The sequence below is a fragment of the Eschrichtius robustus genome, chromosome 17, assembly GCF_028021215.1.
Source record: "Eschrichtius robustus isolate mEscRob2 chromosome 17, mEscRob2.pri, whole genome shotgun sequence".
NCBI lineage: Eukaryota > Metazoa > Chordata > Mammalia > Artiodactyla > Eschrichtiidae > Eschrichtius > Eschrichtius robustus.
Genome location: NC_090840.1, coordinates 53,144,302 through 53,162,302, shown reverse-complemented (window position 1 = coordinate 53,162,302; position 18,001 = coordinate 53,144,302). Strand labels below are relative to the sequence as shown.

General features: G+C 38.6%; 1 protein-coding gene across 1 annotated transcript in view; it reads left to right on the top strand.

Annotated features, from left to right (window-relative positions):
- Positions 1 to 10,797, top strand: part of SLC25A32 (solute carrier family 25 member 32) — a 55,919-nt gene extending 45,122 nt beyond the window's left edge. Inside the window, exons 4-7 of the mRNA XM_068526244.1 lie at positions 529 to 689; positions 1,066 to 1,179; positions 1,506 to 1,651; positions 9,537 to 10,797. Of these exons, the coding sequence (XP_068382345.1) occupies positions 529 to 689; positions 1,066 to 1,179; positions 1,506 to 1,651; positions 9,537 to 9,672 (557 nt within the window). The 3' untranslated portion in view covers positions 9,673 to 10,797. The remainder of the gene's footprint in view (positions 1 to 528; positions 690 to 1,065; positions 1,180 to 1,505; positions 1,652 to 9,536) is intronic.
- Positions 10,798 to 18,001: the final 7,204 nt, after the last annotated feature.

Genomic DNA, 18,001 nt, shown 5'->3' with positions numbered 1-18,001 from the left:
ATTACATAGTATTTAATTTTTGAGGTGTCATGTCTAGTTTGAGTGGGTTTGAGGAAGAGTGTGATAAAGTTGGGGTGGGTATACATGTGCACATGCACAGATGATTGAGGTGCTGGATTGCTGGTCCTTTTCCCCTAATCTTCAGCCCCTCTGGGTTGTACTGTGTCCTCCTCCTAAGTATATGTATCTCCTTATCAGCATCTGCTTCCCAGGACCTCGGTCTGTTCTCCACACTAGGCCACTTTGTTTAGGAGCCAGGACATCTTTGCTACCCTCACACCTCAAAGGGAAAGTGTTTCACGTTTTCATCACCTTTTAAAATTTATTTCTCACTAACCACATGGGGAACTTTTTAAGACCACCAAAAACTATGTCTACCCATTAACCCTAGGTCTGTGCCTAAGGGACCACACCTTGCTGTTGCAGGTACAGCCCCATTCCTTATATAAATGGACTGTTCTTAATTCAGCTTGTCAGAAGTCAGAAAGTACCTGTATGCTGAGTAATATTATTTAAATCTGATTTCAGGAGCCATGACCCTCTGCATTACCAACCCATTATGGGTAACAAAAACTCGCCTTATGTTACAGTACGATGGTGTTGTTAATGCCTCACAGCGGCAATATAAAGGAATGTTTGATACACTTTTGAAAATATATAAGTATGAAGGTGTGCGTGGATTGTATAAGGTAATGAATTATTATCAATATATTTTAATAGCTGACAATTGTAATTTCCCTTGGCTCTATTGTCTGAGTTCTGAATGACCTGTACTCAGTCCTGAAAAGAAACCAGACTTAGGCAAGGAACAATTTAATGACAACCAAAATCTGTATTGAAATTGTACTTTAAATTGTTTATCCTCATTACCATAAGAAGTATCATCATGACACTGGTGGGTATGAGAAGGACTGTCTAAAATAAAACTTTGTAGAGTAACCATTTCTCTAAGTCACACATTGAGGCCACTCATTCCTTACTCCCCTCCCCGGAAGCTGTGGTCCCTTGGAAACTTGCTTAGTTTAGCTTTTTTTTTTTTTTTTTTCTTCACTTGTTCCTTTCTAGGGGTTTATTCCTGGGCTGTTTGGAACATCACACGGTGCCCTTCAGTTTATGGCATATGAATTGTTGAAATTGAAATACAACCAACATACCAATAGATTACCAGAAGCACAGTTGGTAAGGTGATACTTGAAAAAACACTGTATTTATTTTTATGGGCATTAAATAGATGGAAATTTTGTCACATTTACTTTGGTAGTATTGCTATGATGATAAGTACCGATTTTGCCACTAATTTAATTTATAGTTAAATACTTTACAGGATAATGGCACACAACTGTAAAAAATAGAACCCCATTGCACAGACCTTGTTTCAAGAGGGGAAACAGTATTTTTCACTTGTGGATCCACTTCAGTGTTGGTTTCCCTATGTAAATTTTACTTCTATATTTTTAAAGAAACCCTACCTAAAGAAAAACAAATGTTTTCTGTTGTCATTTTAGAGCACAGTAGAATATATATCAGTTGCAGCATTATCCAAAATATTTGCTGTGGCAGCAACATACCCATACCAAGTTGTAAGAGCTCGTCTGCAGGATCAACACATGTTTTACAATGGTGTATTGGATGTAATCACAAAGACATGGAGGTAAGAGTATGTGGTATATCAAAATGGCTCTTAGGAGGTACCTTGTAAATCTTACACCGTCCAGTTGACATCATTAGTTTTATAGCAAAGACCTGTGTCTGTGGTGAAAACATGGCTGATGGACCCTTCCTCCCCATATCCCATTTACTCCATGGAAAACCATGAGCCTCAACTTCTTCATTTATAAAATTTGAATATCTAGGTTGACAGAGTTGTTTATAAAAGTCAAATGAGATGTGTGAAAGTACCTTGACAAATTAATTAAAATTTAGGTGTTATAAAATATTTGAATGGCATTGAACATAGGAAGTCATAAAAAACCTAGTTTAATAGAATTAAGAAGGCCCCAAGGTGGGGCAGAGTCAAGATGGCAGACTAGGAGGACACGGAGTTCGTGACTCCTCACAACTAGGACACCTACCAGGCACTGGTGGGGGACCACAGACACCTAAGGGGATGAGAGGAGCCCCCGAGCAACCAGACCCCGGGGAATATTAATCAGGGTGAGGTCTCCCGGAGGTCCTCATCTCAGCACCAAGACCCAGCTCTACCCAACTGCCTGCAAACTCCAGTGCTAGACACCTCAGGCCAAACAACCAGTAAGGCAGGAACACAGCCCCACCCATCAAAAAAAGTGAGACAACAAAAAAATTTTACGAACGAAGGAGCAAAGTAAAAATGTACATGACCAAATAAATGAAGAGGAAATAGGCAACCTACCTGAAAAAGAATTCAGAGTAATGATAGTAAAGATATCCAAAATCTCTGAAATAGAATGGAGAAAATACAAGAAATGTTTAACCAAGACCTAGAAGAACTAAAGAACAAACAAACAGTGATGAACAACACAATAACTGAAATGAAAAATACACTAGAAGGAATCAATAGCAGAACAACTGAGACAGAAGAGCGAGTAAGTGAGCTGGAAGGTAGAATGGTGGAAATAACTGCCAAGGAGCAGAATAAAGAAAAAAGAATGAAAAGAAATGAAGACAACCTAAGAGACCTCTGGGACAATATTAAATGCACCAACATTCGCATTATAGAGGTCCTAGAAGGAGAAGAGAGAGAGAAAGGACCCGAGAAAATATTTGAAGAGATTATAGTAGAAAACTTCCCTAACGTGGGAAAGGAAATAGCCACCCAAATCCAGGAAGCACAGAGAGTCCCAGGCAGGATAACCCAAGGAGAAACACGCCGAGACACATAGTAATCAAACTAACAAAAATTAAATTCAAAGAAAAAATATTAAAAGCCGCAGAAGAAAAGCAACAAATAACATAGGAGGGAATCCCTGTAAGGTTATCAGCTGATTTTTCAGCAGAAGCTCTGCAGGCCAGAAGAGAGTGGCAGGATATATTTAAAGTGATGAAAGGGGAAAACCTACAACCCCGCAAGGATCTCATTCAGCTTCGATGGAGAAATCAAAAGCTTTACAGACAAGCAAAAGCTAAGAGAATTCAGCACCACCAAACCAGCTTTACAACAAATGCTAAAGGAACTTCTCTAGGCAGGAAACACAAAAGAAGAAACAGACCCACAAAAACAAACCCAAATCAATTAAGAAAATGGTAATAGGAACATACATATCGATAATCACCTTGAATGTAAATGAATTAAATGCTCCAACTAAAAGACACAAACTGGCTGAATGGATACAAAAACAAGACCCATATATACGCTGTTTACAAGAGACCCACTTGAGACCTAGGGACACGTACAGACTGAAAGGGAGGAGATGGAAAAAATATTCCATGCAAATGGAAATCACAGGAAAGCTGGAGTAGCAATACTCATTTCAGATAAAATAGACTTTAAAATAAAGACTCTTATAAGAGATAAGGGCACTACATAATGATCAAGGGACTAATCCAAGAAGAAGATATAACAATTATAAATATATATGCACCCAACATAGGAGCACCTCAATACATAAGGCAAATACAGCCAAAAAATGACAAATCGACAGTAACACAATAATAGTGGGGGACTTTAACACCCCATTTACACCAATGGACAGATCATCCAGACTGAAAATAAATAAGGAAACACAAGCTTTAAATGACAGGATAGACCAGATAGACTTAATTGATATTTATAGAACATTCCATCTGAAAGCAGAAGAATACACTTTCTTCTCAAGTGCACATGGAACACTCTCCAGGATAGATCACATCTTGTGTCACAAATCAAGCCTCGGAAAATTTACGAAAATTGAAGTTGTATCAAGCATCTTTTCCAACCACAACACTATGAGATTAGAAATCAGTTATAGGAAAAAAACTGTAAAAAATACAAACACATGGAAGCTAAACAGTGCGCTGCTAAATAACCAAGAGATCACTGAAGAAATCAAAGAGGAAATTTAAAAATACCTAGAAACAAATGAGAACGAAAACACGATGACCCAAAACCTGTGGGACACAGCAAAAGCAGTTCTAAGAGGGAAGTTTCTAGCAATTCAGTCTCACCTCAAGAAACAAAAATCTCAATCTAACCTTATGCCCAAAGCAACTAGAAAAAGAAGAACGAAGAAAACCCAGTTAGTAGAAGGAAAGAAATCATAAAGATCAGAGCAGAAATAAATGAAATAGGAATGTAGAAAACAATAGCAAAGATCAATAAAACTAAAAGTTGGTTCTTTGAGAAGATAAACAAAATTAATAAACCTTTAGCCAGACTCATCAAGAAAAAAAGGGAGAGGACTCAAATCAATAAAATTAGAAATGAAAAAGGAGAAGTTACAACAGACACCATAGAAATACAAAGGATCATAAGAAACTATTACAAGCAACTCTATGCCAATAACATGGACAACGTGGAAGAAATGGACAAATTTTTGGAAAGGTACAACTTTCCAAGACTGAACTAGGAAGAATTAGAAAATATAAACAGATCAATCACAAGTAATGAAATTGAAACTGTAATTAAAAATCTTCCAACAAACTAAAGTCCAGGACCAGATGGCTTCACAGGCAAATTCTGTCAAACATTTAGAGAAGAGCTAACACCTATCCATCTCAAACTCTTCCAAAAAATTGCAGAGGGAGGAACCACTCCCAAACTCATTCAACGAGGCCATCATCACCCTGATACCAAAACCAGACAAAAATATCACAAAAAAAGAAAATTACAGACCGATATTACTGATGAACATAGATGCAGAAATCCTCAACAAAATACTAGCAAGTCAAATCCAACAATACATTAACAGGATCATACACCATGATCAAGTGGGATTTACCCCAGGGATGCAAGGATTTTACAATACCGGCAAGTCATTGTGATACACCATATTAACAAATTAAAGAGTAGAAACTATATGATCATCTCAACAGATGCAGAAAACGCTTCTGACAAAATTCAACACCCATTTATGATTTAAAAACTCTCCAGAAAGTGGGCATGGACGGACCCTACCTCAACATAATAAAGGCCATATATGACAAACCCACAGCAAACGTCATTCTCAATGGTGAAAAACTGAAAGCATTTCCTCTATGATCAGGAACAGGACAAGGATGTGCACTCTCACCACTATTATTCAACATAGTATTGGAAGTCCTAGCCACGGAATCAGAGAAGAAAAAGAAATAAAAGGAATCCAAATTGGAAAAGAAGTGAAATTGTCATTGTTTGCAGATGACATGATACTGTACATAGATAATCCTAAAGATGCCACCGGAAAACTACTAGAACTAATCAATGAATTTGGTAAGGTTGCAAGATACAAAATTAATGTATAGAAATCTCTTGAATTCCTATACACTAACAACGAAAGATCAGAAAGAGAAATTAAGGAAACAATCCCATTTACCATTGCAACAAAAAGAATAAAATACCTAGGAATTAACCTACCTAAGGAGACAAAAAGACCTGTACTCAGAAAACTAAGACACTGATGGGCATTTCCCTCTTTTCCCTTATGTTCTTCTCCTCTTACAACAAAATGACTGCTGTTGCCAAAAACACAACCCGCAAGTTAGAATCTAGTCCAGCATCATCTGTCTCTGGCAATCTGGCCTACAGCTACTGCCTGGTTTAGCATCTTTGTTTGTAATGTGCTTTTAATGTAGAAACCCTCTTTTCTGGTCTCAAAATCAGTAAATGCTTTGTTTCAAAAGCTTCTTATATTTCTGCTGCAGGTCAGTGGACCTGGCACAGATTTTCTTACCCTGGCCTCATCATACCTTCCCTGACTTGAGGAAACATTTGGATAACAACAGGCAGAGAAAGAAAACCCCCAGTGGGATGTTTTCCCGTTGAATACAAGACTCTCGGTTGAAGGTTTTTAGATCCTTTTTTCATCCGGAGGAATCCCCTTTACACCTCACATAGTGGGTAACCAAAACTGAAGTGTACAGGCTTGGGGTATCACAGGGAACAGAAGAGCATTGCTTCCAGTACAGGTCACAGACATAGGATGGGAGAAAGGCTTTGTTGTCTGTCGTCTTACGGAAAGATGATCTTAGCATAAAAGGCTGCCTCACTGTGGCTGGTGCATGCCCGTGGTCACTTGCATGGTCACCTTTGGGTTCCATAGTTTGGATGCTGAATGAGCCATTAGGAAATGCATGCGTTTCCCAGCTAGAATAGCCATACGGTACAATCCTGGGTTCCTGCCATCAGGAGGAAGTTACGAGATCTTCCCACTGCTTCCCAAGCCCTCTTCTCTTATAGGCATTTCTGAAAAGCCTATTAGAAAAGCAAAGAGAATTCCGAATCCAGCTTCCCTCCCCAACCCTACCCCAAGAGTCAAAGTAGATGGTGTTGTATGAACATTTATATATATACACACATATGTTTGCACTGGTTTAGTTTCATATATACAAGTAAACGTTTACGTATTGTGCCCTAAATAATAATAACATACTAGTGAAGTTTTTTCCCAATCTTCTTGTTCCTTGGTTCTGGCTTACACTGGGGACCGTGCCACTGACCTGGCTTAGTATTCCGGTCGGGGTTTGGAGAGAGCAGAGTAGCCAGGCACCCTGGGGGAGGTGGGGACCACAGGGGCAAGTGTCTCAGAAAGTGAGCAGTGCACACTCCCAACCCCAGAAAGGTGACTTAGACAAACCAGGGGAGCAGGGCTCTTGCTCAGGAACCCCAGGGGACCGCTTTGCTTTCAGGCCAGTGTTTGCCCCCTCCCCCCACCCCAGCTCTGTTACCACAGCTCCCTGCTGTCTCTTGGTGTTTAGTATGTCTGTAGGACAGTGGAATCCTTAGTCTCTCCAGAAAGGGGCCTCAGCATGGCCTTGAAGGCCTGACCAGTGAATTAAGGGATTCTGCACCCCACTTTTCCTGGTCCGTTAAGCTTGGGGTGGAGGGCGGCAGGCGGGTCCCCAGGCGTGGTACAGAGGCCAGAGCTGTGCCAGGAACGGTGCGCCTGTCCACCTCCAGGCTTCCTGCCATGAAGCCTTGCGTTTGCCTTTGTTTTTAACCTGTGCTGTTGTGAGTTTTGGTGTGTTTCTTTGTGAGTTTTTATTTAATTGTGTAACTTTGTTTTTCCGTTACTGTGAAACTAAGGTGTTGTACTTTTAATTTTTTTTAACAAATGTTACTGTTCTTATTTAAGAGAATAAATTCCAAACAGTCTTTAAAAAAAAGAAAAAGACACTAATGAAAGAAATCAAAGATGATACAAACAGATGGAGAGATATACCATGTTCTTGGATTGGAAGAATCAACATTGTGAAAACGACTCTACTACCCAAAGCAATCTACAGATTCAATGCAATCCCTATCAAACTACCAATGGCATTTTTCACAGAATTAGAACAAAAAGTTTTACAGTTTGTATAGAAACACAAAAGACCCCTAATAGCCAAAGCAATCTTGAGAAAGAAAAACGGAGCTGGAGGAATCAGGCGTCCTGACTTCAGACTATACTACAAAGCTATAGTAATCAAGACAGTATGGTACTGGCACAAAAACAGAAATATAGATCAATGGAACAGGATAGAAAGCCCAGAGATAAACCCACGCACCTATGGTCAACTAATCTATGACAAAGGAGGCAAGAATATACAATGAAGAAAAGACAGCCTCTTCAATAAGTGGTGCTGGGAAAACTGGACAGCTACATGTAAAAGAATGAAATTAAAACACTCCCTAACACCATACACAAAAATAAACTCAAAATGGATTAAAGACCTAAATGTAAGACTAGACATTATAAAACTCTTAGAGGAAAACATAGGAAAACCACTCTTTGACATAAATCACAGCAAGCTCTTTTATGACCCACCACCTAGAGTAATGAAAATAGAAACAAAATAAGCAAATGGGACCTAATGAAACTTAAAACTTTTGCACAGCAAAGGAAACCATAAACAAGACAAAAAGACAACCCTCAGAATGGGAGAAAATATTTGCAAACAAAACTGACAGAGGATTAGTCTCCAAAATATACAAACAGCTCATGCAGCTCAATATCAAAAAAACAAAACCCAATCAAAAAATGGGCAGAAGACCTAAATAGACATTTCACCAAAGAAGACATACAGATGCAACAGGCACATGAAAAACTGCTCAACATCACTAATTATTAGAGAAATGCAAATCAAAACTACAGTGAGGTATCACCTCACACCAGTCAGAATAGCCATCATCAAAAAATCTACAAACAATAAATGCTGGAGAGGGTGTGGAGAAAAGGGAACCCTCTTGCACTGTTGGTGGGAATGTGAATTGATACAGCCACTGTGAAGAAAAGTATGGAGGTTTCTTAAAAAACTAAAAATAGAACTACCCTATGACCCAGCAGTTCTACTACTGGGCATATACCCTGAGAAAACCACAATGCAAAAAGGCACATGTAACCCAGTGTTCATTGTAGCACTATTTGTAAGTAGCCCGCTCATGGAAACAACCTAAATGTCCATGGACAGATGAATGGATAAAGAAGAGGTGGTATAGTATATATACCGCAGTATATTCCATATACTATGGAATATTACTCAGCCATAAAAAGGAACAAAATTGGGTCATTTGTAGAGATGTGGATGGACCTAGAGTCTGTCATACAGAGTGAAGTAAGTCAGAGAAAAACAAGTATCATATATTAATGCATGCATGTGGAATCATAGATGAACCTATTTCCAGGGCAGGAATAGAGACACAGATGTAGAGAACAGACGTGTGGACATGGGGGGGGGGAAGGGGAGGATGGAATGAATTGGGAAATTAGGTTTGACATAAATACACTACCATGTGTAAAATAGCTAGCTAATGGGAACCTGCTGTATAGCTCACGGAGCTCAGCTCCTTGCTCTGTGGTGACGTAGATGGGTGGGATGGAGGGGTGGGAGGTCCAAGAGGGAGGGGTATATGTATGCATATAGCTGATTCACTTCATTGTATAGCAGAAACTAACACAACATTGTAAAGCAATTATACTCCAATTTTAAAAAAAGGAAAGAAAAAAAGGCCCCACATCTGCTACTGGTAGCAGAACTTTTGCAAACACTTGTTTCCATGTATGGAAGAGATGCATGTCTTCAGTGTGGGAATGGTTAAATTGTTATAGGTATACATCCCAACGTTTCTTTTTAATTCTAAAAGGCCAGAACAGAGTATTTAAACGTTTAAATTCAGTTCACTTTAGTAAATATATATATTGAGAACGTAAGTGAAAAGTTTTAAGGCTTTATTCCAATTCTAGGCATTAAGAAAATAAAGTTTTATTTTTGTGTGCTATATTTAGTGTTGTCTAGCATTTTTATTAGTTATGAGATGTTTAATGCCTACATTAGATCAGCTAATACTCCTACATGTTCATACATTTAAAGGCATTTGAAAGATGGTTATGATTATATCTTCAGGCTAGCTCTGTAGGAAATTAAGTATATATGTATATATATATACTTTTTTTCTCTCTCTAAAGGAAAGAAGGCATCCGTGGATTTTACAAAGGAATTGCCCCCAATTTGATTAGAGTGACTCCAGCCTGCTGTATTACCTTTGTGGTATATGAAAATGTCTCACATTTTTTACTTGGCCTTAGAGAAAAGAAAAAGTAAACTAAAAGAAGATAATTCCAGTGCATCTGCCCAAGGCAGCCATGTGCTCCTTTGTATTTGAGACATGAAACTCAGAAGAATACTGTACAGCAAACATGGCTCATAATTAGAAGTCACAGAACTGCTAAGCCTTCACAATGTTTTTCTGCTTTTGCTTTCCCCATACGTATGGAACTTGGCTTCCTCTGCCTGAAATGGTTGCCAGCAACACAACAGTAAAACTGACACCAAATGGAGAGTTTCACAGATTTTCTCCGTTTCATTGTCCAAGCAGAAGCTGATTTGCAGCATTTGCTGAATGGATTTGAATACTGCTCCTTTTTCTGAACTCGTTTGTCTGTATTGGCTTTAAAATCAGCCTCTGTGCAATAGCAAAAAAATGGCTTCTTAAAAGATGTCATTGCTGTTTCAAGAGTTTGCTGGGAAAGATGTTGCCCAAATCCTGACCATTTTAGAAATGGGAAAGTTTGGTGGGGAAAAAAATCCACTGTAAATTTGCTTTTGTTTTACTTCATTTGGAATGCAGTTATGTACTTCTCTTAATTTGAGAAGTACCTGACATCTGTTGTCATTCCATCACATTTTTTTCCCAGAAGCTCTTTCATAATTTAAAATGTAATCCTGGATCACATTAGTTTTCGGCATAGATACTTAGTGTCTGTTTATAAAATCTGAACTAGGATCCAGCTGTGTCAGCCCTTACTTAGCATATTTGTCTATAAATCACTTACTGGTGTTGCTGATAGATCACCTTATATAGATACTAGAATGACTGGGGTACATTTGTTGACAAACTGTATGGAAATGAGAAGCTTTAACTTTCTACTTCAGATTTCAGACATATGGGTCCAGATCCCAAATAAGTGACCAATCTACATTGGTTGCTCAAATTCAGGTTTAAATACAAATTACACTAAAGGCCATTATTGATTTTACTTTTGAGTTACAGTAATTTTTCTATAAATATAAAGGCCTGCCCCAAAAGGGTGCCAGAATGATACTAACATTTTTATTTACGTAAACATCTATGAATGCTTTTTGCAGTACCATCTATTTGTTATAAATAAAATACTGTGGCTCTCAAAGCCATATTTAAATGGTTCTTTGAAAAGAGGTCTATTTTTTATATTTTGAAAATGGCTTTATTTTAAAAATAAAGATAAGTACTTAATTGTATTTACTGTATCTCGTTACATGCAGAGGAATGCATTATAAATTAAATGTGATGTATTTTCCTCCTTCTGAATAATACTATTATTCATATGAAATCCTGATAGTAGTTCCTGTATGGAAAGACAAGTTACAGTTGATATTTGGAGTTTTAGAGGTAGTGCCATTATTTGAATGCCTCCTGTGTACCCCTAAATTAATAAGCCATAATTCCTGTCCTCTGAGAGCATACAGGCTTGTGGGATGAATAAGCATTAAATAACTACAGTTCTAGATTAAGAACATGCAAGAAGATTTCTACAAGCCCTGCAAGAGTTCTGAGAAGAGAATTCATTCCACTTGATCAACAGTTACAGCACTCCTTCCTGCGCTGTGCCATGTATGTTACCAAGCATTGAGGATATAGCAGTAAATGAGCTACAAAACATTCCTGCCCTCAGGGAATTTTCATTTTAGTGTGAGTGACAAAACATAAATATGCATAATATAATTTCAAATATTAAATGCTAGAAGTAAAACTAAGGAGTTGGGAATAGTGTTGCTATGCTAGGTAGGACAGTTGGGGTCAGGAAAGGTCTCTGAGGAGGTAATATTTGAAACATTTTGACATGAGTGAGGAAGCAAGCCACGATGAGATGTCAACAAAATCAGTCAGCCTAAGAAATGGAAACTGTTATTCAAGCCAAATTTGAATATTACAACCCAGGAAGAGCATCTCAGAAAGCTCTGAGAAGTGAAGTAAAGGCACAGTTATAGAAGTTTGTTGAGACAGAAGGCTATACATTTAGATGACGTGTTATTGACAGTTTACACAATCCAAGTCTAAGCATCATCGTGGCCCCTTACAAGATCAAGAAGGAATACTGTCTTTTAAGGAGTTGTCTTTTTGATGCTAGGAGAGTGTTGCTGTTTACGGTTGAGCAGGTATTTCTGCCAATGGGGAAGGTTTGGCCGATGCATAATGCAGATACACAATGCATAGTAGTTGGGAGAGAGGTCACCAAAGGGCAGAGAAAAGTTTGTTTTTCTTGTCTTGCCATAAAATATGAACTTTAATGATCAATGGGGGGAAAGTGTGAAATAATCTTTCAGTAGAAAGTGTTAGGTGATCAAATATTTGGTCCCTCAAAACCAGGGTGGCTGCTTGCCTATCCCTTGATGCCAGGTCTTAATGGCCTGATTCTCTCCTTTCGGGGGAGTGGTACTAGCAGGATGTTTGGCAAGGACTGACATTCAATTCTAAGTTGTCCAGTAAGACGAGCCAATTTTCCTCACATGTGTGTGGGGTATGTCCATTATTTTATATAGAACTACAGATGTGATCTATAGTTTCAAGTCATTTAGACATTATCTTAGTATGAGTAGGTGACACAGCGTGAAAGGCAGGGAAGTATCAACTTATAAGTTCCACAAACTAGATTGGTAGTAGTAGCAACATCATTAGCAAAGATTTAAGCCAAAATCCTCCTGAACAAAACCATTTTCCTAGTATTTCCCCTAAACTGGGAAGAGGATTGTTCAGAGCAGAAATCTGACACTTCATGGGTCATAAGATGAGTAAACAAATATCATGGCTAAATGGTCATGCCGTTTGGAAAACTGATAGTAACCAGAGTACTCACATTACAGATTGACAGGGGCTGTTTCCACGGTAGCCATAGGTGACCTTGAGCCCAAAAGAAACCAGTTTTTTATCTTCTTAACCAACCTGCGGAGAGCCAAGGTCATAACCTTGTTCAGTAAATCCATTGGGTCCTGTTAGGAGCTACCCAATATTCAACATCTAATAAAAAAGGAGTATTATGACCAGGTTCAGAACATGCACCATTAATTGGCCAGGTAAGAGGGTATCACTTAGTGATATTGGTGGCAATGTTAGCTTGCATGGTGCTAGAGTTTCGTTTGAAATAAAATTTCTAAGGACCATCCAATTAGAGCTTTGGAGAGGAGAAATCCACCAAGGCAACCTGGGAGTACTGGTAATTGGCCACAAACCCAGCAATTGGATTGATTTTTTGAAACTTGCATGTGATTGAGCCCAAGGAATACATTTGGTTCATTAGCAAAAGTGTGAGCAATTGTCAAAGTAATCAGTATACAGACCTGCTCTGGCATCTTGGGTCAGCTGTCTACTTCTGATGTAATATTCTCATCCTGGTCTGGTAGTGCTGGTCTTAGTCTAAGTCAGGTGTCAGAAATTGGAGTTGCAGTTCATTCAGTTGTAGAGGTCTGATAAGGTCCCTTCCGAAGTGGCCAAAAGGAGTCCTTTATCTGATGTCTTTTCCAGTATGCGTAACCTGGTTGCAGGTCATGACGCATCTTGATCTTCTTCCAAAGTTAGGTTACTGTGATAAACTTCAGAAACAGTGTCTTTTTAATGACTAAACTTAACAAGGAGTTATCTGGGAAGTGAGTCTTCTCCAGTAGATACAGACATCAATTAACAAAACTAGAATTCTGTATTCACTGAAACAATCTTTTTCTCTCTAAAAGTACCCTCATTTCTACCAAATATAGCCAAATTAAGACTTATTTGTTTGCAAAATAAGTCTGGGTAATTGACCACATAGACTTTTAAATTGGCTGTGCTGGAACTTTTCATGAAGAATCTCAGATTGAACTTTAAAAACCTCAGGACTAGTAAACCCATACCAAAGGTGTGTCATAGATTCAACCTGTGATATCTGTAGATTTGGGTGATGGATTTAGGCGAATTCCTCTCTTCTCGAGGTCCCCAAAATACTGTGAGGTTCCTGTACCTTTTAGGAGGTGGCCTTCCTTATGTGCCTGATAAAGCTGCTGGGAACCTAAGAGTTTCCAAATTCTGGAGGCATCTGGTAGAGAGAAAAGATAAGGTTTCAGTTCTACTTACAGAGGTATATTTTAAAGGTTTCCTTATATCTGGAAAACAGATTAAAACCCAGTAATATTTCAGACAAAAACCAAAAATTATAACCATAGTCTGTTCACCCACTCCTATGTGACTAGTCCTTGATCTTAATCTTCTGGTAACAGTTACATGAAGCCATCCAGTTTATTAGAATTCTAATTTCTTACCCAGTTGAGCAGTATGATGTGAAAATTATCAGAAATCTGTTCATGTCAAAAAGTACTTTCTGTGGATCTTCTTGAAGGTGAAGCATTTTGCAAAAAGAGTACAATGATAACTGCCTATAAATGTCAAAAGACTTAAAAAGTCAAGGTTAAAGACCTGATTATAATGCAATTGGAAAACTTGGTTATTGCTGTGACACACAACAATTTAAGATAATTACTAATATAATGACGCATATAATTTACCAGGACCTACCAGAATTTTAAGAGTTCCGTATAATTTCTAGAATATGTATGTTGGTAACATTTACCCATAGGATACAATCTAAGAAGTTTTATCACCACTTATTTGACAATGCTTCCCGTGTAATTTAACATACCAAATAAGCCTAATTAGTTTAATATTCCTCTCTCTGAGATGGAGAGAAAACAAATATTTTGAGGTATTCTAGGGACCCTTTGTAAAACGTCAAAATTAGCTAGAGGTCAAATGAGCTTCATTTAGGATTTTATCTTTGGGAAGTTTGTCAAAAATATCAAGAAGTTTTACAACACTTGGCCAAATAGAATCACAGGTCACTGTGAAACAATACCCATTCACTTAACTAAAGTGACAATAAAAGATCTCACTGGCAAATACAGATCACTTAAACACAAAGAAACTCAAAATCTATTATCAAAAACAGTTCAATATTTTAAAACTTTGTCCTTTTAGAGAACCAAATTCAGGTTTTGTACCACTTTACTTTTAAAATTCACTTTCTTAATTAAGTTCAATCTTATGTAAGCCAATTCTATCATGTACAAAACTCTCAGTGTTCCCTTTCCACAAACATTTGACAACTTTATGTATCCATTTAGAAACAACCAGCTCTAGAACAAAATGACCTTTTTTAACAAAATGCATTTTCATTCCTCTTTTTTTGCTGAAAACACACATCCTACTTTCCTTGCATACTGAAATGTTTCCCTTATAATTCTTAACCTTAGAATCTTAATCTCTAGCAAAAACCAAGAAGCAAGTAATTATAAACTGTCATACCAGCATTTCCTGATTGACAATTATGAACGTATTTTATAACCTCTGGAAACATACACCTTATAGAATTTCTTTCCTCAATGTGATACGACATGTATCTAATAAACTCAAACATCTTCAGTTTCTCATAAGACAAAAGTAGGTAAACTTAGGCCTGCCCAGCAATTAATGTTCTAGTATTTTATCCTACTTGTAATGACCCAGATAGTGAAGAAATTCTCGTAGTTTAACTTAGTTTTGTTTCAGGTTACCAAAATCTGGAAATATTATCCTTAAAGTAGACATTCCCAAAACAGTTATTCCTAAAGAGTTTACCTAAAGCTCTTATCTCATTTACCTCTATTTTATTTACTTAAAAGTTTTCATACCATTATTTTTCTTGCTGACAAACTAACAGTAATAAGGTCTTATTTGATTTCTAGTAAACCTAGGTACAGTAAAAGTATTATATTTAATATTGATGACTCAGACAGGAAAGGGGCAGGGCACAACCTTTAAAAGAATGACATAGCCCAAGGACGCATCATAAACTGGTTAGAACCAACTAGGTCCAAGATGGCAGACGAGTCGACTTGAGCCTCAGTATACGCTCATTGTAACACATCAGCACGTCCGCAGGTGCCATGACAGTTCCAAGGCCAACCATAAAAGGTCAAAAAAGTGGGCAGTGGCCCAGTTCCTGGAAGTCCCCACCCCTTCCCCAAAATAGCTGGAATACTCCTCCCATTCATTACCCACCCCTATAAAAACTGACAGCCCTATACCTTGGGGCCTCTCACCTTCCAAGAATGCCCACACTGTCTGTGGAGTGTGTGTCTCCCATTGCCTCTTGCCTTCTGAGATGGCCCATACTGTGTCTATGGAGTGTGTACCTCCCTGAATAAACCTTTCACTTTACCATGGCTCGCTCTTGAATTCTTCCCTGCGCGAAGCCAAGAACCCACACTTGGTGGCCGTTCCAGGGACTCACCCGAGACCTGGGACATGACCATCCTTTCGTGCCCCACTCTTTCCTGCAACATCTTTTCCAAAGACGTGTCCGTATTAATCAAACCAACAAGCTTAGGCTAACTTTAATACCACATATTAATTCAATACTGAATATTTTCCAGATCACATGAACCTGAAGTTCATTCTGGCCAGTTTCTTTTATATTTACAAGTATTTTTGTAAACACTTAATTTCCTTTAAGCCAATTAAGTAGAGCTCTTTTACAAATTAATTTTGGCAATACCACACATCTGCAACACACATCTACAACACACATATAGCTACGTACAAACACACACACACACCAGAGACCTCATAGTTCCCATTCCAAAATTTCAGTCATGAATCAGGTACAATGATATAATATCGATCAGTTACAAAAGAGGTTGGATTCACACTGGGTTTCTGGCATATGGAACAAATCAAGGTCACCTGTCTATGGCTAAACACTTTTTACTAATATTTATGGAAAAGACACTTAAGATTTCTATTTGTCCTTGACAAGTTCCAAATTACCTACCCCCTTTCCTGGAATTTGCATTTTAAAAACATAGCAGAGATAAGCGTTCCTGGAAAAGACAGGTAAAACATTTGCATCTCAAAGGCATAGGAGGAGGGGCTTCCCTGGTGGCGCAGTGGTTGAGAATCTGCCTGCTAATGCAGAGGACACGGGTTCGAGACCTGGTCTGGGAAGATCCCACATGCCACGGAGCAACTGGGCCCGTGAGCCACAACTACTGAGCCTGCGCGTCTGGAGCCTGTGCTCCGCGGCGGGAGAGGCCGCGATAGTGAGAGGCCCGCGCACCGCGATGAAGAGTGGCCCCCGCTTGCCACAGCTGGAGGAAGCCCTCGCACAGAAACGAAGACCCAACACAGCCAAAATAAATAAATAAATAAATAAACCTTAAAAAAAAAAGGCATAGGAGGAGAAAGGCAAGTTCCTCCTAGGATGACTTTGTTCCCATAAGGCCAGAAAACAATTTTTTTCACTCAATACTTACAAGCCTCTTATGATAAATAGGGGAGGTTTGGGGAGTGGTAAAAGGATTGGTAGGCTTTGGATTATTTCTGGATCCACACCTCTGGTCCTGTAAAGACTAGACTTGTAAAATAAGGACAGTTTTTTTTCCTCAAAGAATTGGGTGGCCACCTCAATGATATCAAAGGACTGACACACCCATTCATCTATGTTAGAATATTTTACTTTCCCTCATTTAGCTTAGGGGAGAAGTGCCCCTCCCCCGAAAACAGTTCCTATCAGGCTCCAAATATCAGTTATGGTCAGTTTAGTCAGATTGGTGGCCTCCCATTTTGGGAATCCACTTACAAACACTTTTGAGGATCCTCCCTGGGTTTAACTATGACCCTCAGTTTGGCCTTTGATATGAAGAGGCTTGCCTACAGCCTCATGTGGTCCCATTTCTAAAGGTAACCATTTAGTAGTGTCTTCAGAGTAGAAAGGCAATTCAGAAGATTACTAGAATGAGTACTCAAAGAAGGATAGAGGGAAACAGTAGTTAAAAGTTTTAGGTACATTTTATATCATTACTTTCATTAGCCTTCTGCAACAAATCTTTCAGTGAGGCTATTTTGGAATTTTGAAATCTTTTGGGGCATCTACATACCAATTAAAATAGGTACAATAGATTAAGATAGATAAGAGCTCTCTAAAATTTTAACAGCTTGGATGTTTCTCCAAAGGATCCATGGAGCTAGCCCTACAAATATTTTCCCCTGCTAATCTAATTTTAGAAAAATATTACCACTGTTGTTTCCAGCAAACCTTGCAGGCACAGATCCAAAAGACTGCCGGCGTTAACTTCACACTCAAAATCATTTTGGAGTGTCTAAAGGACCCCAATTTGGCCATTTCAGGGCCCGATTTCCTTTAGTTCCCAACTGAGTACTTGCAAGCATATGTAAACCCAGCTGGTATTCCCACAGGTGGCTCTTTGCACGGGCACAGTTTCCCAGTATTAATTTTGTAGCCTAATTCAGATATGAGATATGATCTGAACAACTTTCTGAGGACAGTGTGGTGGATCACATGTGTGCTGCTTCTGAGTCTAGCTCCCC